This window comes from Myxocyprinus asiaticus, chromosome 25 (genome assembly GCF_019703515.2).
Source record: "Myxocyprinus asiaticus isolate MX2 ecotype Aquarium Trade chromosome 25, UBuf_Myxa_2, whole genome shotgun sequence".
NCBI classification, from domain to species: domain Eukaryota; kingdom Metazoa; phylum Chordata; class Actinopteri; order Cypriniformes; family Catostomidae; genus Myxocyprinus; species Myxocyprinus asiaticus.
Window position 1 is genome coordinate 27,872,998 of NC_059368.1, and position 26,572 is coordinate 27,899,569.

General features: G+C 37.7%; 1 protein-coding gene across 1 annotated transcript; it reads right to left on the reverse strand.

Annotated features, from left to right (window-relative positions):
* Positions 1 to 493: 493 nt before the first annotated feature.
* Positions 494 to 25,876, reverse strand: LOC127416540 (protein LBH-like). The gene is made up of 4 exons (XM_051655988.1): positions 25,698 to 25,876; positions 12,761 to 12,870; positions 5,687 to 5,852; positions 494 to 4,318 (listed from the first exon to the last, which is right to left on the reverse strand). The coding sequence occupies exons 2-4, from the start codon at positions 12,845 to 12,847 to the stop codon at positions 4,275 to 4,277; spliced, it is 297 nt and encodes a 98-aa protein (XP_051511948.1). The 5' UTR covers positions 12,848 to 12,870; positions 25,698 to 25,876; the 3' UTR covers positions 494 to 4,274.
* Between the last annotated feature and the right edge of the window lie 696 nt (positions 25,877 to 26,572).

Genomic DNA, 26,572 nt, shown 5'->3' on the forward strand with positions numbered 1-26,572 from the left:
AGTTTCTCTTATGCAGTCATGAATGCGCAATGAATGTCAAGATTTTTACTGAAAAATGGTGTACATTTTGGGTTGTTTCTCACCAAACCTTGTCATATGCCTTCAGAAGACTTGGAATATCACGCATGAGTTGCATGGACAACTTTTATGATACTTTTGGGTCCTTTTGTTTTACTTTAAAGTTAATCACTCTCAACAGCCATTATATTGAAAAGACAAACCAGAATATTCATTAAAATTTCTTCTCTGTGTTCCGTTAAAGAAAGAAAGTCATATGGGTTTAAGGGGTGGGCCATATGACCAAAATTTTATATAACGATATGAATAATTTTATTTCACAATAACACTGTATATATCACAATATAGTTAAGTTTTAAAAAAAAATAAAAACATCAATACAAATTGGTTTATATATTAAATAACCATATAGTAATGCCTTTTTGAATAATCCAGTCAGTGAATTAAATACTTTATAAATGAAAACTACTTCCTCTCATATAATTTTCTCTTTATTTGGAACTTGACAAACATAGTCAAAGTTAATAAATAAATAATAATAATTTGGTTTTAAATCAACCTTACCATAATGCTAATTTTCACATTATGCCACATTTCAGTCTGATGTTGTTGACTAGTAATATGATTGTTATAAACTTTCCTCAAGAAACTCAACATCTTCTCCAAGTAATGAAACAAAGGAAATAAGACAATATTCCAAAATGAAAAAGTTGTAAAATTTCTACCAATTTATCGTGTCTACTGGTATGTCGCCCAGCCCTAATGGGTTTAGAACTACATGAGGGTTAGTAGACATGAGGGAGCATATCCCTTTAATATGAGCTCAAAGCTGCCTGCATAATAAATATGAAATAGGCAAAATGGTATGGCATGTCAGACCACAGGACATGTCAAATTTCCAAAAGTATTTCATGTCAACTACCCACATGTCTTACATCCTGCTGTCAGCGCTGATTGACATATTATGAAGCAGAGCAGTGGACCACAGTGGCGTGGGTTTCAAACTCTTTTTTTTATCACAGTAAAAGGGGCTGTATCAATTTGAAAGAATGAACCAGAAGAGCATGAAATACTTAGTTCTTATATACTAATTTACGAACTAATGGAGGCTTTATATCAGGATCGAACAATAGAGGAACACATAACCTTTTAAATCCATTTGGATTCAGAAACTCTCACAGCAATACACCAATGATAAAGAAAGCTATATTCTTCAAAATAAGATGACATGTTTGGTCCACCTACAGTTCCAACCCTCATTATTTACAGAGCTCTGAATAAAACCTTTAAGATTGTTCAAGTGTGTGGGGTTCAGTGAGTGTGTAGTTGTGTATTTTCTTGTGTGTGTGGGCATGAGCATGCGTAGGAACACTCATAAATCAGAGTCGACTCATACCAGCAGCTTCCGTGACTAGAAACAGTAATAGCTCTCGCTAGAGCAAGCTTCAGTATATTCAGTTTCCTTTGAGAGTGGCTTGTATATTTTCGGAAGCTGAAGCTACAAACAAGGTCACACTGCCAGTAGCATTCTATGGCAGAAAATGAGTGAAAAACCTCCGGCCTGTCAGGTCACCACTCTCATTGTAGATGGCTTGGCAGTGTCTCATTTCCCAAGAGCCACCTTTTCACACTGCCGATGTGCTTTTAGTGGTCAGTCCAGGGTGAGTCTCCACTGAAGAGCACAAACCCAAAGTGACATTTCTCTCTACCTGAACATAGTTGTTTCTCTCCTTCATTTAGAGAGGAGGCAGTAAAGGTGAGCCCTGGAAAAAGCAGAGCTATGCATTTTGGGAAAATGTTTGAATAAACCAATCCAGTCCAAGAGAACCAATTAATTTAAACAGATTATTTTCAGACATGTAATGCATTGGTAAAGGAATAACATATGAAACCCAAAAATTTAAATTATTCACTCATGTTGTTCCAAACTCTATGACTTTTTTTGTTTCTCTTTGTTTTTGTATGTAGAACATAAAAGGTGGATTTTAAAGAATATCCTGGTCACTCTTTGCCATGTAATGAAAGTGAATGAGAACTGGGACTGTCCAGAAAAAAAGCACCAAAAAAGTATCTTGAAGTTCATCCAAATGACTTAAATGCAATAATCTAAGGCAGCTGTGTGTGAGAAACAGACCAAAATTAAGTCATTATTCACAGATAATCTTCCTCTCTGGTGGGCTGTTTACCATTGCAACCAGATCAAAAACTGGATCAGACTAAAAAAAAAAAAAAACCTATTTGTTCATGAATCACGACTTCTCTCATGAACCAGACTAATCACACTGTGAATCTGGTGACAGTTGGTCGAAAGTTGTGCTGTTGAAATCGGTCTGTGCTTACCGAAATTTTAATCACTGCCCCCAGTGGCTGAAACTGTAAGTGTTGTTGACCAGTTTCTGGGTGAAAGTCCAGAAGGCGGTGCCAAAAGCAAGTTGTATTTGTAAATGATGTGTACAGTCAACAGGAATGCATTTTTTATAAACTCTATTCCCTAACCCAAACCCTAAACCTAACCGTTAGTGGAGAAAATTGTAATTTTAAAACATTTTGACAGCCCAAGTACTAATTTTCATTATATGGAAAATAGTGGCCTAGGATATTCTCCACCTTTTGCGTTCCACAGATGTAAGAAAGTCGTAAACGTTTGGAACAGTATGAGGGTGTGTAAAAAATGAAAGCATTTCTTTCAGCTGAACTATTCCTTTAAAACAGCAGGCTTTGTCTGTTAAGGATTTTTCTCACATTCACACGAGGCACTGTGATGAAAGCACTATTTTGAGTACAACTGGCAGAGCTGGAAAACTTGAAGTGCACAGAGCCGCAGCTGCTGTTGGGCTACAATAACCAAACTCATTGCTTGTGTCAACACAGTAATCAACTGAGTGCCTTTGGCTGAGACCTAATATTTGCCCAGGAAGTCACTGATATGTCAAGGTTAGATTCTTGATCTTTTAATGGATCATCAGTGCACACATGTAGAAATAACTGACTTTAATGCTAAATGATTCTGTGCTGCATTCATACTCATTTTCATCCCCCAGGACAGATTATTCATATTTTTGGACTTATACTCAAACATCAAAAGAAGGGCAGTAGATTTGTAATAGATAACAGACTCCCAAGCACCAAAGTGTTTTGCCTTAGGAGGGTGACAGATACATATGAGGGTAAAATAATGAGAGTCCAAATGTACATAAAACAGTTATGCAATTTAAATTATGACAGAAATGGTGTAACTACAGGGATCAATGTCTAAGGCAGAGGAAGCCACATTTACAGCAGCTCTGGCGAACACTCGTCAAAATCAGCAGCTTGTGCTAAACAGAGAATTTATGCAAATAGCAAAGAATATGTGCAAATGGAAAGCATGTTAAAAAAAGACTTCCTATTTCTGTTTGTTTGACAGCAGAATGTGTGAACAGTTGTGAAAACACACTGAAAGATGTTATCTAATGTACATAGCATTTGAAAGCTACATTGGGGAAGGAGCCATTTACACTGCACTGTAGTTCATTTAAATCTGTACTATTTGAAATTAATTTTCTCTTAATGTATGTTGGATATATTACTTTAAATTAAAGGGATAGATCACCACAAAATGAATACATTTGTCATGGTTCACTCACCCTCATTTTGTTTCAAACCCAAACAACTATCTTTCATCCATGAAATGCAAAAGGAAATGTTAGCAGAATGTTAGCCTCCTTCACCATCCACTTTATCTTTTTTTTCATACAATGAACGTAAATGGTGACTGAGGCTAATATTCTGCCTAACATTCTCCTTTCGTGTTCCACAGGAAAAAGAAAGTCAAATGGGTTTAGAACAGCATAAGAGTGAGTTCATGGTGACAGAATTTTTATTGTTGGGTGAACTATCCCTTAAAGATCACGAAGATTTGTACTTCTGTTGGGAAAGAATGAAAGACTTTGGTCCAAAGCAAATAAATATATAAGTTAATGCCAATCAATAATTTACCAGGCATAGATGAGTTCTAATGGGTATCATGGATTACGAAGTTATTGGAGATAATTTACAACTCAATCACAGCAGCTGACTACCACTAGAGTTTGGCACGTGAGCTAGTTCAGGTAAGAGAGTCTCTCAGGCCTTGACTCCACTAGGGGAGTGGAGGTCAACAGGTGGGTGGCTCTAGTGGGGATGATAGGCAGACCTAACTGGTGGAGTCTCCCATTCAGTCCAGTCCATTATGAAGACATTCAGTGATTGGCTGGATTGGTGCCAAACATTGCCCATTAGTTTTCCATCCCCCTACCGACCTCTTCTGTGGGCTTGTCACCTGAAATAGAGACCATATATTCAAGCATCCCTATATATTTTTTTATTTCCTTAAAGGGATAGTTCACCCAAAAATGATAGTTCTGTCATTATTTACTTACCCTAATGTCGTTCCAAACTCATAGGACTTTCTTCCATGGAAAACAAAAGGCTTTCATTTTGCTAAACTTCTCTCATACGGGTTTGGAATGATATGAGGGTGAGTAAATGTCAGTATTCTAATTTTTAGGTGAATTATTCCTTTAAATCTGATACGGCAATATGGACATTAAAAACAACTACACGTTGAGTTAAAGGGATAGTTCACCCAAAAATGAAAATTCTCTCATCATTTACTCACCCTCTTGCCATCCCATTTGTGTAAGACTCTCTTTTCTCTGCAGAACACAAATTAAAAATTTTAGAAGATTTTTTTCAACTCTTTAGGTCCATACAATGCAAGTGAATAGTGACCAGAACTTTGAATCTCCAAAAATCACATAAAGTCATCATAAAAGTAATCCATAAGACTCTAGTAATTAAATCCATGTATTCAGAAACACTATTATAGGTGTGGATGAGAAACATATCAATATTTAAGTCCTTTTTTACTATAAATCTCCACTTTCACTTTCAGTTCCACATTCTTCTTCTTTTCATTTTTGGAAATTCACATTCATATTGCCACCTACTGTTCGGGCTGGTCACAGGTGGAGATTTATAATTAAAAAACTCTTAAATATTGATCTTTTTCCTCACCCATACCTATCAAATTTCTTCTGAAGACATGGATTTAACCATTGGAGTCTTGTGGATTACTTTTGTTACGGCCCTGGGTGTGGAAGCTATTACCAGATGGCATTGTCTCATTTCCAGGGTGGAATCTAGGAATGGGTGCAATGAGTTACCTGATGAGTCCTGGATTGAGCAGGCTTATAAAAAGGCCCTTCTCCCCAGAGTTTTTGCCTCCCCTCACCAGCACCTGGATTTGCTTTTTTGTTTTTTATTATTAATAAACATTTATATTTTATGTTAAATCTTATACTTGTGTGGCCTCCCCTTCATGTTACTCTGCCTTGAGCCGGGTGGTTTGTAACACTTTTATGCTAACTTTATGCGATTTTTGGAGATTCAAAGTTCTGGTCACCATTCACATTGTATGGAATTGTATGGTATGCATTGTATGGACCTACAGAGCTGAAATATTCTTTTAAAAATCCTCATTTGTGTTCTGCAGCAGAGAGAAAGTCATACACATCTTGGATGACATGGGGGTGAGTAAATTATAAGAGAATTGGTAATTTTGGGTGAACTATCCCTTTAAAGGACTTGACACATCAAGTGATCTACAAGTTATCTAAAGTACAATAGACTAAGAGATAGAGCTTACTTGCAGGCTGGGCCTGTTTGTCTCTTGGGTCATCTGTAGGGCTCAGATCATCAGGAGGCCAGCGCAGTTCCCCGCTCTCTACCTCCCCACTCTCAGTGGGCTCCACCATGATGGACGGCAAGCGTTTGGAAAGCTTTGGGAACCGTTCCTGGGAATCTGGGAAAATCTGGAACAAGGGGGCCATGAGAGGTCGCATTACATGACATTCAAGTATGCAGTATGGTAAAATGTATGTGTCTGATATTAATGTCCATACTGTTTTCATGAAACAGATTGATAAAAAAGCTTCCTAAATCATTGCTCACTGATATATTCGAGAGCAAGCGACCTGTATCCGTGACTTTTCAAAATATTATCTAGTTTACAATTAGCTTAAAAGTATAGCTCAGCTCACCCAAAAATTAAAATTCTGTCATTATTTATTTACCCTCATATTGTTCCAAACCTACATGACATGCTTTCTTCTGTGGAACACAAAAGATGATGTTAGGCAGAATGACAATCTAAGTCACCAATAGTGTTGGGAAGTCCAATTCATTTCCGCAAAACGGTTCTTTTGGATGGTTCATTTCAATGAACCGGTTAAAAAAAAACTATTCAGCGGTACTTTTTTTACATCATCACATAATGACAACACTAGTATGTAATTCTAACAACCCGGTGTCATGGTATTCAAATGAAACATTCAAATAAAGCCATATGTGAATGCATATTGCTGATTATTACCTTGTATTTAATTAAGTTATAATAATAAGGGTGTTTATTGTCATCAGTGTTTCATTCTGTGATCCTGCATGTTGAATACAACTGACAACTATTTACTACACCTTGGATAAGTTTCCTAAAGTTTTGCACCTAAAGCACCCAATACAGACACTGATGCACAAGCGCGGATATGTTCTACGTGTCTAATGCATATAGTGTAAATAAACTACTCTTAATTAACTCACAAGAAACCACGATTCAGCTTATTACATCTTAAAATATAATCTGCATGCACAATAAACAATAGTACAATTCATTTACATCTCTCGACTGAAAAGTTTGTACATGTTTTTACCGACTCCTCGCTAATCCTCGGCAATCTTCGACAGTTGTTTGGACTGGCTCATTTGGTTCTTTTTTAATCATACATGACAGAAAAGCTGACTTCGATTCTGCCTGTAGGTTTGATTAATTCATTTTGAACAGGTTCTTTGGTTCAACAACCGGTCTAATAACTCGTAAGAGCAACCTAGCCTGTATAAGTCCAACAAGTTTATTTCGAACTTGGTCTCAGGCTACTAGTCATCTGCATTTAGCGTTGTTTTAGTATGTTGTTGCTGATACATAGGGCCTAAGTTAATGAAATTCAGATTTCTTGAAGATGTCCATCACAATTCATTAAATCTAATTAGAAAATACAAACACAACTAGAAAACAAATATATTATTATTATTTTGAATGAATAACATCGAGTAAAAATGCCGCTTAAGTCTTGAGACCTTCATTTGCAAATATTTTTTAAGTAATTCAGAAATAACACAGAAACAAATATCTGTAGGTTTATAAATGTTTTATTCTCTGCCATTAACATCTCAACACATAGCAAGTCCTTTGTAATCCCCGGAAAACTTCGACAGTCAGTGGGATCGGAATCAGTTCTTTCTGAGTCGGACAGTTCGACATGCTGCATAGTAATTCCAGTTTCAGCTGTGCATCTTGCGTCATCAACTTGGAACTAAAGTTCGATTCAGTACGATTTTGTGAACTGACTCGACCGGTCACTTGCTAAAAATCAGCTCAAAAGAACGATTCGTTCAAGAATTGGACATCACTAGTAACAATTAACTTTCATTGTATGGAGTAATGCAGTTGCAGATGCAGTTAAAGTGAATGGTTACTGAAGCTAACATTCTGCCTAACATTTTCTTTTTGTGTTTGATGGAGAAAAGAAAGTTATTCTGGTTTTGAACAAAACTGGAAAAAAATGAGGGTGAGTAAATGATGACAGAATTGTAATTTTTTACCCCTTTAAAGCAGTAAATTCTAGAGAATGAGGAGCAGAGGTACTCTTTTTGTTATTTATATGTAAAGTGTGTAATTTCTGTGCCACTAGCATAATCAAACGGAATCGTAAAAATTATGACTATTTTCATATTGGTTTCCTAAACACTCCCACCGTCTTCCATTGGTCGGAAAAAAGATAGCCCCTCCACAGAGCCAGTGTTTACACTTTTTGTGGAAATCAACAAAAAAATGGCTTGCTTATAGCTGTCTGTCCACATATTAAGCTGGGATATGAGAAAGTATTACACACTTCAACTTTATAAAACCGTTGTGTATTGGGTGAAATCAGGTTCCAAGAAAATTCACTTTCAGTGTCACTTTAGTGCATCATCAAGCCTGCTTGTGGTTAACGCAATAGGTTTTTCAAATTTAGCCAAAATATCAAATCAAATTTTAGCAAATTATGAACGTCAGGATCATGAGGAGTGTGTCATTTTATTCGTTATGTGGGAGGATTGTGACAGTTTCCTCCACCTCTCTCTCAGGTTGTCCATGTGCTTTTGTTTCCCTACAGTGCTGCTCAGCAGTGCACAGCAGTTGTCATGTCAACGCTGATTCGCACTGCTTGTGATTATTGGCAGCACCTATGTTCAATCTTCCTCTTTGTCTTGTCTTCCCCATCAGATTGTTGTGTTCTGTTCTAGTCTCCAGTCCGGTCGTGTTGTTCTTATCTTGTCTGGTTCTCCTGTCATTTCGTTGTGAGAGTTTTGTTTTCTATTTGGTTCAGTTTTCTTAGTTGGTTTGTTTTCTGTTCTATTTTTGCTTTGGTTTTGTTTCTCCCTCATGAGTTTTGTTTGTATTGCTGGTTTTGTTTTGTTTCAATAAAGCACGTTTCATTGCCATCCTGCATCTTGGGTCCTACCTCAGATATATTGTGACAGAACGATCTGACCAAACTTTGGACCCAGCGGAGGCATGAGGGGTGTTTTATTGAACCCAGCTCCGGCCCTTGAGGAATCGGGTCTCCCAATGCCTTGCCCGGTTGCCCGAACCCTTGGCCTGCTTTCAGCACGGTCGTCCCATCAACGTCTTTGCTGAGGAGTTGGCCGAAGAGGCCTCCAGATGGGGTATTGATGAGACCATCCTTAAGATAATTTTTTTGGCAGGCCAGAGGAAGCATGCTGCTGACCGCCTGGAGGCGGCGGCCATTCCTGGTTTATTCTGGGGCCGTCTGTCCTCGCTCAGTCAAGTCAAGCAACCTAGTCAAGTCAAGCAAATCCATCACACCTAATCAAACTGTTAGGCCAAGTAAAGCAGCCAAACCAAGTCATGCAGCCCCATCAGTTCCAGCCTGCTCACCCCAGACAAGCCTGCTGGCCTAGTCAAGTTGCCAAGCCTAGTCTAGGTTTTCCAACTTGGGCAATCCTGCCAATCCCATCCTGGACCATCCCACCAGCCCCACCTTGGGCTGTCATGTGGGCTTTGTCCGGGTTCCACCTGCCGGTGCCACCCTGGTCCATCCTGCCGGCACCTCCCTGGTCCATCTCGCCGGTGCCGTCCTGGTTCGGCCTGCCAGTGCCACCCTAGTCTGTCATGCCAGTGCCACCCTGGTCTGTCCCACCTGTGCCACCCTGGTCTGTTCTGCCCTGGAACTTACCTTTTAGTTTTTTGTTTGTTTGGACTTTTGTTTCTTTTCCTTGTCTGTTCTGTGTATTGTAGTGCCATCCACCTGTTTCCCCCACCCTCCCTTCCCATTGTCTTGTCTTTTGTCTTGTTCATGGGACGCCTGGGAGTCGTCCCTTGGGGGGTTACTGTCATGATCCTGCCAATTTGGTCTGGTTTTATTTGTTTTGTGGCAGGATTGTGACAGTTTCCTCCACATCTCTCTCAGGTTGTCCATGTGCTTTTGTTTTCCTTCTTCCCTTGTATTTCCCACAGGTGCTGCTCAGCAGTGCAATCAGCGTTGTCATGGCAGCGCTGATTTGCGCTGCTTGTGATTATTGGCAGCACCGGTGTTCAGTCTTCCCTTCCTCTTTATATTCTCTCCTTTGTCTTGTTTTCCCCATCAGATCGTTGTGTTTTTTCCAGTCTCCAGTCTGGTCATATTGTTCTTCTCAAATCCAGTTCTCCTGTCAGTCCGTTCTTTGTTCCTTTTGTCTTGTTGTTTTGCTTCTCCCTTGTGAGTTTTGTTTTCTGTTTAGTTCAGTTTTCTTAGTCGGTTTGTTTTCTGTTCTATTTTTGCTTTGCTTTGGTTTTGTTTCTCCCTCGTGTGTTTTGTTTGTATTTTGTTGGTTTTGTTTCATTTCAGTAAAGCACCTTTCATTGCCATCCTGCATCTTGGGTCCTACCTCAAATATATTGTGACAGAGTGGAGGAGGATTCCTCTACGCTTACTGTAGGTGAATAGATGTTAGATGGCACTCTCCATTTGTTTAAAAATGTTTTAGTTGTTCATAGTCTGTAAATGGCACTGTGATTTGTTCTATTCGGTTACTATATAGACAAGTGTTAGATTGGTGAAAAATTATAATGCATCGTTAATTACAAGTATCAATAAGATTATTTTAAGATATCAGGGAGAGATCATCTGTGTATAGGAGCATAATTACCAGGGGGAAAAAATAAGGTAATACAACCTGCTGCAATTTTTTTTATTGATTTGAACATCAGCATCCCTGGAAAATGTCCTCATGACCCATCACTGTTGAATGGTCTCAGAACATCTGTACCAACAGTGGAAAAGGGGCTGCATTTGGCATATTGGTTAACACAGCTTAGAAAGAGCCCACTGCTAGCTAACATGACTGAGTGAATGATAGATTCACACAGGATTAATTCAGCTTTCATAGAATGGCACTGCTCATCCTGTGGTACAGAAAGGGTAATGATGATCATTTCCTGAAAAGAGTGTGACCTTTGGATTCTCTCTCGAGTGTTTGTGAGGAATGTAAATTCATCCAGGCCTCATGAACGAGCAGGCATCTGCTTGGCTTTTTGTAGTGATGTGAGCGAAATAAAAGGGATGCCAATCAGAATGGAATGATGGAGGAAAAATCAGAAATAGATCCTGTCCACAGAGATCAATAGCAGTCATTTACCAGTTAACCAAAGAGAACATCTGGCATAATGTATGCTGTACTTGTGTGCATAACTGTGGGGGGTTTTACACTTTGTCACTTCATGCATTTTTTACAGATTTGATAGCTAAGTGGAATCTGATAACCTCTCAGGAGGTGGTCAAGACACAACTTGATGTAAATGCATCTGGTTGTTTGGGCCATGCACGTAAACTTTACTTCTCCTAAACTGAACTTTGTTTTGTTTTGGAGATTTAGGTCTTTCCCCATTCAAGTAGATAGGAGCTGCACTGGCATGCCGCTTGTTTACATAGAAAAATAGCTCCCCGGGAGTGTTCCAAAGATGGCCGCCGAGTGAACTTGGCAGGCCTCAATCCAGTTTATTTCGATGGAATGTTATAGTTCTCCATAAATGTATTTACTGTAAATGTTTTAATTAACATTTGCATCGTGCTTATTTTTAAATGATTAATTATTAGGAAAGTGAGAAAATGAGCATACAAGAAATTGTAACTCTGAAAGCTTTTTCATTTTAATAGATTTTATTTCAAATGTTTGGTGATGTATCATTTTGGGGGGGGTAATGAAGCATAATTTTCAGCAATGTTAAATCTTATGGCAAAGTGGCAAATCTGTGCCCCCTTCGAAATTTAAAATGCCACCTCGGGTAAATTATCCTGGCTCCAACTCTGGTTAGTAAGTTAACACTGAAAATGCAGCAATAAAAAAAAAAGTGTACTTTAAGTACCCGGATGATGCACTTTTTCAACCATCAAAATGGATTGTGGAATGTTGGATACTTCATGCGCTCAGAGCACGCAGCTTGCTGTACATAGCGGAAGGGGTGAAGTTAACTGGCTGCGCTGCTGGTCTGACAAAACAACTGTAAATAATGAAGAATGCTGCAGCTAGCAAAACTTCAGTGGATACAGCACCTTACAAATGTTAGCTGAATGCTTTACCATCACCCCAAGCTGTGTGAATATGTACGTTGTTTAAGATAAAAGTGTTAAACTGAGGTAGGTTAACGCGCTAAAGCTAGCGGCAACACATCATGTGCGCTTGAAACGTCATTCCATCAGTAAAACCGTGAATGCTTCCGTATAGTGAAAAAAATTTCAGTGTTCCATTTGGGACGATACTACACTTTGAAAATTCATAAACTTCATGGCTGAGTACATAGTTTATTTTGTAAGTGCATAGTGTATAGTGTGTCATTTGGGACACAGCTCATGTCTTCTGAAGTGATATGATAGCTTTGGGTGAGAAACAAAATAAAGTCAGAGTTTGCAGTTTCCATGGCCAGTTGGGCTATTTTAAAAAAACAGACGCGAGTTAAAATGATTCACAGGGTTTTTGGGATACTTTCAAAATATACCGTGGTGGCCAAAATGTTGATGTAAAACACTAGAAACTGGCAACCACATGCAGCGTAATAGCATCACCTCCTTGAAAGTTGCATTTCCGATTGGGCCGGATGTCAAGATTTATTTTGTCAAGAGGACTTAAATATGATCTGTTTCTCACCAAAAGCAAGTATATCACTTCAGAAGATATTTATTGAACCATTTGTGTGGTATAGATTACTTTGATGCTGCCTTTATGTGCTTTTTGGAGCTTGAAAGTTTTGGACCCGACTGACTTTCCTTGCATGGACAAAAACACCTGAAACATTCTTTAAAATATCTTCGTTGTGTTCTGCAGAAGAAACAAAGTCATACAAGTTTGGGGTGGCATGAGGGTAAGTACCGTAAATGATGGGAGAATTTAAATTTTTTGTTTAACTATTCCTTTAATAGCACAGCATAGTTAATATTAGATCAGATATATATTCGTTTCACAGAGATTCATTTATTTGGCTAAGTGTAAATAGTCTCTGTGACTTTAAATATAACCAATTGTTGATGTATTGTAACAGCCCTGTTCCTACGGCTCGAATAACCACATTCATCTGAATCTCTAAGAGAGCGTCTATATAGCCAGTCCATCCTGAAAAACGTAAACTCACCTGAAAAGAGATGTTCTGTTCCTCAGATGCACCGCTCACACTGTAGTCTCCCATTGCAGAGTCACAGGTGTTTATCACCTCCGTCATACTGGCCAGTGATACACTTAAACCTACAACAAGTCAGAAGGAAAAGAATTTACACTCAAATAGGCACAGTGTCGCTGAGCCCACTCATTTGCCTATGAATGTGGGAGAGACAGATTCAGATGAGCCACCTGCAATAACCACAGCTGGGTCATTTTCTCATCTATGAAAAGCATCCAGCCAACACCTACCATGATTAAATGCAGAACAAGTCTGTACATTGTTTGTTATTCAAATCAGCTCTTCGACCATTTTCGAAGGAAATTTCTTTCACACTCATTGGCTAAAATCAAGAGCAAGGATTCATGCAGTGGGTTGCAATAACATCAAGGCTGTTCTCTGATTCATTCTTAATGTGAAACTCATTGAGAAGATGAAAATTGAATTGTGCTGAGCATCCAGTCGTGAGCAATATCTCAAATGATGACATTTTGGGCCCACGTTAAAAAATAAACACACATTAAAACTGTGTTCTAGTTTATAGAACCAATAAATCTTTGGTCTTCAGGGTGAACATTTAAAAATGTTCAGGATTGAAAAGGCTGGTTTCTTTTAGTGAGTCAGACTTTACTCTAATTTATGGTTGTCATAGGTATACAAATTTGCTGTATTCTGTCATTGCTGTAAGGATGTTTCACACATCCTAAATCTGTGACACGTCAACAACAGGCACATTTTGTACACGGTAAATAGTGGTATATCAATTTTTATCCTATGAAGCAATTTCTACATGATCTAACCCTTAGAACCCTTAGATTTGTGGATGTAACCTAATGTATTCAGGTTAAATCAGTGATGTTAAATAATATTTAATATCATATTTAATAAAATCAGTTAATTTAGCTGTTACCATATGAAGCACAATTGAAGGTTAAAAAATTTTTTTCACTGTTACCAGTGTTTCTGTTGCATCACAGAGCTGTGGCTGGAGAAAATAAAGTAATTTCTGGGTTGCTACATTATACATTTCCTTTAATACTGACCAAACAATTAAAAAGTAGGGTGGGGCAGGGCTGGAGTGGCAATCGGGAAGATCGGGAGAATTCCCGCTGGGCCGGTCAAAAATTGGGCCGGTTAGGCCCACATGTTGATTGACAAACTTTCATCATATGTCACATAACAATTGCCAACAGTCAGTAACATCCGATATTTAAAGGATCAGAATTGCGTTCCGTATTATAGCGGACGCAGTCTGTATTTTATCATCTCACACCTAAACAAATGAGACAGTAGCCTGTGAGAGACGAACTGATGTGCTTCACTTGACAGCGCGGGAAGGATCACGGAAGATCCATCGAGAACAGATAGGTTACTAATAGCTAAATGGATGAACGTGCTTCAGGTACAAGATCATCACAAGTTTAATACTGACTGCAGTCTCACAATCTCAATCAATTAATCTCTGAAATCCTCTTCCCTAGCAGTGCAGAATGATAATAGCAAACTTATTTTTTGTCAAAAAATAACAGAATACATAAAGTAAATGAATACAGATGCAACAGCACGACACGGTACGAAAATAATGGGACTTTACAGCTCGCAAAAGATTAAACTCAACGAAACAAACTGCACAGAGTGCCTTCAATGTTGTATCATGCGATAAAACCCTCTTAAAGAGACAGTAAGCATTTGCCTTTGTCCTGAACATTTACATTCCAAGTAAAAGAAAAGTACAAATGTGTTATTTGTAGTCATTTATTTCACTCTTATCATTGTAAAATGGCACGTTTTTGAATGGCATGTAAAAATGTAAAAACAACCACTCAACCTTCATTGTTTCACTGGATCTGTTGCTATTTTAATTATCTAAAATACAAAGCACTGACCATTTAAAGTGTGAGCCTGTACATCTTGAAAGAGTTATAAACATTTACAGTTCTATAGTGTCATTATGTGCCAAGATAGTCTTTAAAATAAACTTAGTTTACCCACAAATTTCTCTCATCATTTATTCACCCTCATGCCATCCCAGATGTGTATGACTTTCTGTCTTCTGCTGAGCACAAATTAAGCTTTTTAGAAGAATTTCTCAGTTCTGTTGGTCCTTTCAATGCAAGTGAATGGTGATCAGAACTCAGAAGGTACAAAAATCACATAAATGCTGCATAAAAGTAATCCATACAACTCCAGTGGTTTAATCTAGGTCTTCAGAAGCGATATGATAGGTGTGGGTGACAAACAGATCAATATTTAATTTTTTTTATTATTATAAATTCTCCTCCCTGCCCAGTAGGGGGCGATATGCTTATGTAAATCACCAAAAACAGAAGAAGAACTCTTAAGAGAGAAGAGTGCTTATGAAAGTGAAAGTGGAGATTTATAGTAAAAAATGACTTAATTATTGATCTGTTTCTCACCGCTTCTCATTTACTTGCATTGAATGGACCAACAGTTTTTCTAAACATCTTCATTCATATTCTGCAGAAGAAAGTCATACACATCTGGGATGGCATGAGGGTGAAGAAATAATCAAATATCCCTTTAACATTCACTTATTTTTACAACACATACAATGATGTCTTATGACAAAGTGAAAATCGTAGTGAATGCTGTATGTGGTATAATGACATGGAGAGCTTAAATAATTTTCAAGTAATTACATATATTGTATATTTTTGCTGTGATCTTGTTTTATTGTTATCATCTTCACCTCCAACCCCCTTTTGGGTGTGGGCTGACTTGGACATGACATCCCGGACTGAATATGAATCCCACTCCGGCCCTGAGGTGGGGCATTGATAATTATTACACATTTGATTGTTATGAAATCTAATATACATGAGGAGAGGGATCATATTCAAATTGTAATTAATTACCATCCTAATGGTAATTCATTTACTGAATGCAGTGGTGACCCATGCATTTTAAGTCTAGGCCTTCAGTGCGATTCACGCCATTAAGAAAACACTGTTTCACAATGAAGAAGACACTCTATGGACATCATACATTACGTCGCAGCCAAATAATATCACCATTTGACATTTTAAAAACACGTCTATGCACGAAAGCCAAAAGTTGAAAAGATGCTGAATGCTCAAGCCAGCCTAATTTTAACTGCAGCACGACTGTTTTTTGAAATACGTGATTAAATAAGAGTTGTATATGTCTCCCAAACTGGCATTCAAATAGTATAATTTCTTATATGAATCTACCAAGGAGTTCTATAATACCTGGAAAAAGCTATCTAATAATATTTGTGATTTAAATGCAGCTTGCAAAAGATTTTGTTTCCTCAGGTTACACAACCACTTTTTATTTCAAAACTTGAAATAAGTTGATGTTGCTATAATAGTGCAAAAAGCACTTACCAATTTACTAGAAGTGAAAATCAGCCGTCCTTTCCTGTTTAATAAATTAAGCAATCACACGATCATGCAGAACATCTCAGGTTTTTAAATCCATAAGGATCTCTTTCTCATTGGCGATAGTGGCAGTGATGACAGCCGACTCTGTCAGCTTGATCTTGCGCTCTTCACTTTTTAATTATGTACAGTACATCACTCAATGCGTGATTGCGTCACTGAAGGCCAGCTACAAGGCCTCAACTGTGACATCTAAAAGACTACACCTACCAAGAACAAATAAATCAATCTGATTGGCTGATGAATCTGACTGTCGGACATTAGATGCCTGTTCATTTGCACTGTTGAGGGATTCAGTGAAAATTCTGAAGGCCTGAAGGGGTGGAGCTCAGACTCACATGCTGTTTCGGCCAAGGAGCTCGACTTCGGCATGTGATGTGAAACAGTCTTCACGCTTTGCTTGTAAGCATCGAGGTATACATTCTGATTGAATAAACTTTTTTTTCCCCCTATTCATTTGTAGATGAATTAAGAGTGGAAAGCGATTAAAAATAAATAGGCAAAAAGGTGAATGAGAATGAAAGGATGAAAACTTTCTATTTTATTTGGCATGTTAGCCAGCAGAGAAGGCTTTGCAGGCACTAAGAATTCCATTCTGTCAGAAAGGAACCCAAACTGCCAAACGACTTTCTTACTGAACAGAAAGTGCTGTTTGTCACTATGTGTTGAACTTGCATCAAGCCTGAAAGACATATTTTTTTTTCAAACATTGCCTGGGTAGATATATGTATTTTATGTTGCTTTATAAAAGCTTATATTTCAAAAGATTGTGTTGATAAATAGATTAACAGAGTGTTCAGCATGTGCCTCATGGCCAAAATAGGCTCAGTGGCAAAACTTCTGCTCTCGAAATGAATATTAATATGGGTCCCGAAATGAATGTGCACCGCTCACACTCTACAGATGCAGGATGTGTGAAACAAACCTAAAAATATCAAGTTTCCTTTGCACATGCAAATTAGTAACTAATTAACTATTTACTGCAAAGATTTTGCCGTGAGGCTTGCATAATCAATGTCAACTGCCGCATGATTCATGTGAAATGTGATGTGGAGCAGCTGGTGGTTCTGGTGGCTCCTCAGCTCTCCTCATGGCCCATATGCACTCCATCCTGTGTGAATGACGAAGGCTGGGTGACTAAAATGGCTCTTTCACATGAAAACATGCACAAGTGGCATCACCACATGGAGTTTGTTTGATAAAAACATTGCGTTTTTCCATGTGCCATTTAATGCTGGTACAGAGATGCAAAAAAGAATGTAACAGCTTGTGTTTAGTCTCATTATGTTTAAAGTTATTATTCTGCTACATAAACTTACAGCAAAAAATCAAGAAATTAAAGGAATAGTGCACCCAGAAAGAAATATTCTAGTCGACTACTTTCTATAGTCTACTTTTACTAACCTTTTATGAAATTGCAGTGCTTTATGTCCTTTTTTTAAGCTTGACAGCCCATAGTCACCATCCACTTTTATTGCATGTAAGAGAGCAACTTGGACATTCTGCTATAGACCATTTCAAGGATGTAAACAATAACAAGGGAATCAGAACAGTAACAAGGGAATCCGAAAGGCACTAGTCTTGAAGTGAGGTGATAATCTGACGTGATGTGAGTTGCAAGGCGATCGTCTGTGTGCCGCGACTGTTATTGGGTCCTTGAATAACGTATAACGTGCGTGGAAGAGAAGCCGGTGAAGTTTCTGGTTCCCCCTAGGGTAAGATGGTGCCCCCTTAGGGTGTTGGTGGCCTAGGCAGTCTGCATAATATGCGTATAGGGAGTGGCGGTACTGCTGCAGATATTGGTGACTTATGTGGCAAATTGTGTGTTATGTTCCTCATTTGTATGTCATTTAGGATAAAAGCATCTGCTAAATTACTGTACTAAATGTAAGTTAATGACTTGCGCAGCTTTATTCATTATAATGGGAGAGATCTATAGTCACTTTAAGAGCTCTACCTCTCAAACTTACAGTTAGTTGGCATAAATTTTGTTCACCTACCAGAGATAAGATGTGTGCTACAGTTGTTAGTACTACACATATCCAGCCGTCTCGCTTCACTGTAGCAGTTGTTGCTCTTTCGGCAATCGAAACACTTTAATTTCCATTAGTACATGGCAATGCATCCAGAGATCATCCAGCCACCGAACAACATGGTCCATATTTTAATAATGGCATTTTATGACAATCATATTAACGTTTTTAACGTAAAACGTGTTAAAGTCATTATTAATGAAGCACCTCGTGCTGTTGTTTTGAATGAGTTTGATGTCTTCAAGGGATAAATACGTCACTTCCTTAAACCGACGAATAGTACTTGAAATGGTCTATATGTTCCACAGAAGAAAGAAAGTCATAGAGCTTTGGGATGACAAAAGGGTCGAAAATGATGACAGAATTGTAATCTTGGGGTAAACTATCCCTTTAAACCAAAAAGGTGCATGCAAACATGCAAAACTCCCATTCACTATATTGCACAAGGCTCTCTCATAGAGAGCAGTCTATAACCAGCTTTTTAATCTGATGACAGACAGACATACTATCAACCAATCATTTGCATGGATAAAATCAATATCCAGGCTATGTGGTGTTTCTTATGTAATAAGTATCAGCCAATCTTTAAAGCCACACAGGTGACAGATGAAACGAGAGAGTTCTTAACTTCAGAACAGTCACTTTTTTCCTCTAAAATAAAAAACAAAACAAAAAACTGTGGTCTCTTGGAGAATATTATACTCTCATTACTATTGTAGCTTACCCTTGATTCTATTTGGGAACTGGGTGGCTCAATTGAATCAAAGGGCAGGGGATTCAGAAAAACTGGTGGGTGAGCAGATGAAAGCAAGTAGCAATAAGCAGTAATTTAAAAGAAAAAGAATCAAAGGGCAGTTAAAATGAAGTGGTAAGCAAATAAACTGTCTGACCACTATACATGCCTGATAAAACAGACCCAATGATCTTTGGCACTGATACCAAAGATCACAACAGTTCAAAGCCTGACCATGAAAAATCAATCAATAAATAAACTTTTTACAAAAAGCACCATTCACATTAATTAGTACCACACAGATGCAGGATGGCAGACAGATAAGGAAACTAAGCCTGTTTATGTTCTCTCCCTTTAATGTTGGTTGAAAACAGACTGATTATTCATGTTTGCTATTATGTTGATGGTGACTAGTACAAATGCAGCTTACTCTATGGGCACCCAGAACCTTGTTAGAATACAGGCTTTTTCATCAGTGATAGTGAGCAGCAAAGACAAAAGGGCTTGAGTGAGGGATCAAAGGGCCGTGCATGTGCTTGGTGCCATTTATAGTAAGACAAAGCGCTGTGGAAGACTGGCTTTGTAGGCGGCCACACAAAGACTCTAAACCTCTAGCTACTGGTAGAGTAAATGGATGTGAATTTATAAACATTCTTTTCTACACCTCAATCAATTAAAGTGTTGCAGTGCATGGCTCACTGGATGAAAAATGGAGCTGGTATCTGAATAATTTAATATGACTGGGTCCAAAGCCAGAGTTCATCCCTTTCCTGGTGGCATGGAAAGTCTTACTCAAATTATATAGGTACTGAACTGACTGGAGCTACAGCTTAAATCAATAGCAAAACCTCACTGAGGATACCTTAACATTAACATCACAAACTACTCGCAAAACATGGAAAAAGTCCATTCAATATGTCAAAAAACATCTATCAAATAAGATACTGTTGAGAAAAACACAACAGCAAATGCCAGAGCTTGATGACGAAACAAGTCATATCAAGGAACAAAAACACAGCATTACACGCAAGTTGGAAAAAAATCGATGAATGAATTAATAAATATGCTAAAAGCAATTACGTGAAAATGAACAATAGGAATCATGCAGTTGCATCTACTGTATGTATAAACCAGTGGCGTCGCGAGGGTGGGTGTCTTCCTGATGTATTGTCCCAAGCCCTTGACCTTGACTTTTTTGAAGATTTACACATTTCACTTCACAAATTAAATATTTATGACTTTGCAAAACCAGTGGGTGCTGGCCATTGTAGATTCCTGCTGGCACATTCATTCAGTTCACTGCAGAAACGACCGTTTGGCAGAGGCGTTGGCTTGGCTGGGTTTTAAAGCCCTCGCATTTATAGCCAGCTGTTGAACACTACTTTTTCCGGACAATAGACTGTTGTCACTCGGCAGGTTTCATCAAAATGTCATTCTTTCAAAGAGCTGATGAGGTAATGACCCCGTTTACACCTTGTATTAAGATGCGTCTTGGGTGATCCGATCTCATGTGGCCAGGCGAGACACATCGCTGTTTATACCTGGTCGCCTAAATGCATCTCCTGTGACCACTTGTGTTCGGATTTCGAGGGGAGGGTCTCTGATTTAATGAAGACATACATCAATCACTATGTCTGTGTGTTACTGCATGATATTAAAGTGCAACAAACTCAGAAAAAACAAAGAAAGCGTGAAAACAACGTGTGCTGTTTCTCCCAGATGCAATTTAAATTTATGGTGTGTTCACACTTGTAGTTCGGTTCTCTTGGTTCTCTTGGTCCTCTTGGTCCAGACCAAAAAAAGAAAATGATACATTTAGTCCTGGTTCGCTTAGCATTCACACTGGCATTTTTTAACACCAAACATAAAGGTACAAAACAAAAGGCATAAAGTCACAACCTGATTGGACAGCTTTTATGACGTATATTTTGCGAGGGAACTTGCCGAACAACAATGCTGGCTGCAGGGCTAAATGTGCTCGTTGAATTTATGTATAAATATATATATATATATGGTGGTATTTTTACCAGCTGAGAACAAATGAAGAGCTAATAAAATGTGTAAAGGAGTCAAAACAGCGCCAGGAATTCCTCCGTTGCACACACAAATGAAGATATGCTGCAAGGACGGGTGACGGCGGTTCCGACACCTGTACCAAACTGTAATGGGCAATATAGCTCCTATGATGAGAAGAACCAGGTAAGCTTGAGGTCAATAAAGGCAAATTACTTCCTGTTATTGGTCCATTTAGACGTCTTTAGTCCATGCTGCATTCATATATCAGTCGAACCGCACCAGAGTTCGTTTGGAAGCGGACCGAGACACACTATTTAGGGGGTCTCAGTCCGCTTGTTGGTGCGCACCAAGGTTCGGATGGCAGCGTTCACACTTGTTCAAATGAATCGTACTAACGGAGCAATCGCAACAGAGTTCGTATTAATCGAACCAAACCTGCCAAGTGTGAACACACCCTTAATCTAAGCACAAACACAACATTTCGAGAAGAATTATCCTTTATTTTAGTGTATTTCCTGTATTAACTGAGCTTCAGATGTGTGTGCCTGTCATCTGTGTCCCTGCATCTTAGAAATTGGACACACTGAAGAAGGTCCGTGAAGTTCTCGTGCTTGTGTATATATCGGCTTTTTCTAATTTTCTGATCTGATGGTTATTTTATTTTAAAGCATTTATTAACAGAACCGGCCAAGTTTAAAACTCTTGTTGTACCACAGTGGTTGATTGGCAGGTGAGCGGTGGTGCTTCACTGCTGTCCAGGATGCATTAAGGATGGATTAGCGTTTACACCTGTGGTCACATGCATTTTTGACTACCTTCGTGAGTGTTTTTTGTGATCTGATCACAAAATATTTTAGACCCCGTTTAGACCTGTATTTAGCGCTGACCACTTGTGATTCGACCAACCGAAATGCATCTTAATACCAGGTGTATATGGGGTAAATAAGCTTAACCAGCTAGGTACTATCCACTGTTCAGCTGTATTAAGAATTTTTTGACTGTCTTCTATGCTTAATAATTGTTTACAATGTGACCTGGTAAGTTTATAGTTCGAACTTTGACACTATTTTGGGGGAAATAATTATAGCTATTCAAAAAAATACTGTATGTTATAAATGTAAATATAAATACATGCACGTTATAACGGAACAACATTTTACGAACTAGAAATTAGAAATATTTTATCTACATTTAAAATAGTCTGACAAAATCAGTTACTGAAACGTTACCTAGTGTTGGGTGAATCAGTTGTTCCAACTTGAAATGAGCAAGCCAGCAAGCTAACTTATTCATGAAGCCATGTCTGAAATTTCTGTACCCCCGTGCACTATATAGTGCACTATTTCGGGTGTTGGCCATTTTGTAGTAGTTTCTGAATTCTGAGTGAACTACTCATTCACATTCTTTCACTCATTCTTACCCACAATGCACTCTGATTTCAAGTGTACATCCGATGTACACTTCCTGATGGTTTATTGCCCATAAACCACCGCGGGGAGAACTGACTGGCTGGGAGAGAGAGAGAGAGAGAGAGAGAGCACGCAAGAGATGCCAGTTTACAGCTTCTTTCATTCCTGCAATGTTTAATTTCATGCTGAATGTATTGTTTTACTTTTTGACAAATCATTACTTGACTAAAATAACATAATACAATATAGTGAGCCAAAATCATTCAAATACATTTTAAAATTTATAATTTATTCATACAGATGAAATTATATAGATTAGGTTATTGTGGAGTATTATTTTGCCATTAATCTGAGGAGTTCAGGTGATATTATTTTAACTCAGGAGACTGCACATAGTGCAAATGCATAATTTTGTGGATTATTCAAATGTTGATAGGTTATGATACCTTAAGTGCTGCTTTATGGTCACATGAGGGTACTATGTGCCCAGGGCTGTCTGATTTCTGCACCCAGAAACAGAGTTTAAAGATCCTTAAACATAATAAATAAATAAATAAATAAATAAATAATGTACGCATTTTGTATTTTTTATTAAACATATGTATTTTTTATTAAGTCGTTATGAACATATACATAAAAAAATGACAAACAGAATTAAGATTTATTGTATTATTATTGTATTGTATTATATAACATTATTATTATTATTATTATTATTATTATTGTTTTGCAAAGTAAAGTATATGTAATATAAAAGTACATGTGATGAAGTTATTCTGCATTTCTCTGGCACTCAGTGTAGCCTATACGTCAGTGTCCAAATTCACTTAATCATTTTGTTCACTACTTTCTGATATGTGCACTCACTGTCATTCAATATATAGGAAATAATGAATGAGTGAATGAGTGAACAAATTTGGACATAGTTATAGTTAAATCTGATTTGTTGGCTAGCTTGCTAGTTATTTATTTAACCGCTTTTCCCAAATTCATGCCTTATCTCTTCCAACCTTAGCAACACCCCTGGTATAAGCATTAATTAAACATTATAAATAAATAGTCCATTCATAGATTTAAATTGAGTTCCACTGGGCTTGAGGGTTCATGTCAAAATGATAGTGATGGTCTTTTTATGAACAAGAGTAATACAACAGTAATAATAATGGTAATAGTATTAGAAATTGATATAGTACTCAATATTGTTTATAGAATATGAGGGTGATTCCCATGAAACCTGTCAAGAAAATGCTCTGGCACTCAGAAATCAAAGGAAATAAAATATGTATCTATTTATCTGTGTGTCTGTATGTCTGTCTGTCTAACTGGCTGCCTGTCTGTCTGAATATTTGTATGTATGTTTGTATGTTAAGGGGAGAGCGGGGACAGTTGCAACATGGGGCAGTTGCAACATGGCTTATCTCTCCAATCAGGAATGAGCTAGAGTGATGATACTCATACTGTACATGCTCAGTTAGCCCCTCCTCCTTTCTGGAAGAAAGCAGCCACATGTGACCATTCCTTCTGCAAAAAATACTTTTTAAGGTAAAAAAGTAATTTTTTTCATGCTCAGAGTTTTTGTCATACTGTCTAAACTGTTTGTGTGAAGCATTATAAAGTCATATCATTTTAATCAGTGTTTTCTTAGCTTCTAAAAAGCATAGCTACCATGTGTCAAGGCTATTGTGTCAAGCTAGCATAGCATGTTTTATCATGGCTGTCAGTGTAGGGACAGTTGCAACATGCTGTTGCAACTGTCCGCTATGACAACATTGATGTGAAAGCTTGTCATAACCAGCATTGTGTAAGTTACTCTAAAACGTAATAATTAACCAAAACATGGTTGTTACTCGTTACTTGAAAATATGTTTTTTCATTTTACTAGTCTTTGTCTTAATACAGCCAATTTAACTGTACACACACACACACACACACATATCAGTTCAGAGAAGTACACAAAAGTATTTCAGTGAATTTCAGTGTCTTGATTTTGATTAAAAAATATATTTTGTAGTTCAGATTTATTGTAATAATGAACCAAAACATGGTTGTTACTTGTTACTTGAAAATATGTTTTTCCTTTTACTAATCTTTGTCTTTAGACAATTAATTTAACTTAGTGAAGACCCTGTCTGTGCACAAATAAAATCAAGAAATTGCAAAATGATGTTAAAGAATGATTTTTATTACATTTTAATGAATGTTGAAACTGTCCCTGTGGACTGTTGCAATCGTCCCCTCTTATGGGGTCAGCTGCAACATTTGACTTTGTCTATTCAAGTATAAATTGTATGTATATTATCATATGTACGCATGTTACAGCAGTGTGGGTGGGTAGCTGAGAGATGTGGGTTTAATGTATTACAATTTTGGCTTTCCAATACAAACAGTCTCTGAAAAAATGAAGGAAATGCAAAAAGTGTTGCAACCGTCCCCGCTCTCCCCTATATTTAAATCTATAGCATATAGAAATAACAGTTGTGACACTTATGCACATTTTACCCCAAATTCCTCATTACCGCAACACAAAAAAATGGCCATTATGATGTTCTCATTACTGCAATGTGACAAAAATGATATTATTAACATTGTAAAGTATTTAAACATTGTAGTAGTACTCCCTTGGTAGCCTACTGCATTTAATGTTTGCTGATTTTGATATAAAAAAAAAAATCAATGTGCACAGCATTATGTACTGTAATTAAGTTAGAAAACGCCTCCGTTATGGTCATTTGAATCCTCATCGAAACATAGAGGAATAACGGACAAGTTACGGTAATGAGAATTTGGGGGTACAATGTGCTTAAGTGTCCAAATAAATAAATAATACAAATTCTTAATGGTCCTTAATGCATGCTTCATTTTCTTTAGGCAAAAATGTAATTTTATCATTTTTGTTTTGATGTTGGACTAAATATGACCAGGACATTTCCCTGAATGAGATTAAGCAATATAAAGTTTTCATCGTTTTCCCCCCTTCTGTTTCGTCCTTTAAAAACGTGCTTCAACGTACATAACGTAACTTATCTAGTCCAAATTGTGTAGTCCATTTTTTTTTTTTTTTTTTTTTTTTTTACTTAAGTACAAGTGCCAATATCAATACAATATTTCTGGTGGTTTGATACTTGATGAATTGTAATGAACGATCAGTGGAGTGTTCATTCTGCAATATTTCTGCTCCATTTTGCTTTAATGGAATGTAATAAACGATCCATTGAGTGTTGCGCGTTCAGTATCGGTTCCCGAGTTCAAGCACAAGCGCCACATTGTGCACCGCATTTGATATATACAGAGTGATCATACCTGTAGCCTTTAGAAGTGTTCTCTCTCTTCTTGAAAAGCCCGGTGACTGTTGCTCTGTCCAGTGGGATGTGGTGCAGCAGAAGTAAGATTGTCCCGGACTGAAGCGCTGCTACTGTTACCTCAGAGCGCACGACTGAGGCAGCGAATGTATTTTTATGCGCAATCACCCGAATCACAAGAGCACGACTGTCTGTCTGAGTGCGCGCCAGTGTGTGTGTGTGTGTGTGTGTGTGTGTGTGTGTGAGGGAGAGACAGCTGCTTTATTTTTCTTTCTTTCTTTCTTTTCACGATGGTTACAGTACCGTGTAGCTTATTGTACATTTGTCATCATTAATGTATTGGTAACTTTAGTCTTACTATAAATAGCCCTGTTAAACTATGGAGAGCTACTATGCTGAAATCATGGTACATTTTCATAATTTCCTCTATTAGACTGAATTCAATAGTCGTTAATCCTTAACTCAGTTCAAGGATGATTTATTCTCAACCATGCATTTTTAATTAATAAGGCTAAATTGTTAATAAAGTATTGTTCATCATGTTACCCAAGTTGAGACAGTATGGTTGACTGGTTACTGTCTGCATAACTCTTTCCTGTCATGCTTTGTGATGTGAAGTGCCCCATTCAACTGTGACACAAGGCTCCAGTACCTGAATATAATTCAAAGCTCATCAGTGTTACTAGCTGATCCTGGTTCATCGCACATTCTGTGAAAACAGTTTTAAGTGTGACTCACTGAAAGAACAAAGAAGTTTAAAACACATACCAGCAATAGGTATAGAGACAGGTAAAATACAAATTCTGTAATCATTTGCTCACCCTTATGTTGTTTCCAACCCGTATTACTTTGCTTCCTCTGAGGAACACAAAAGGA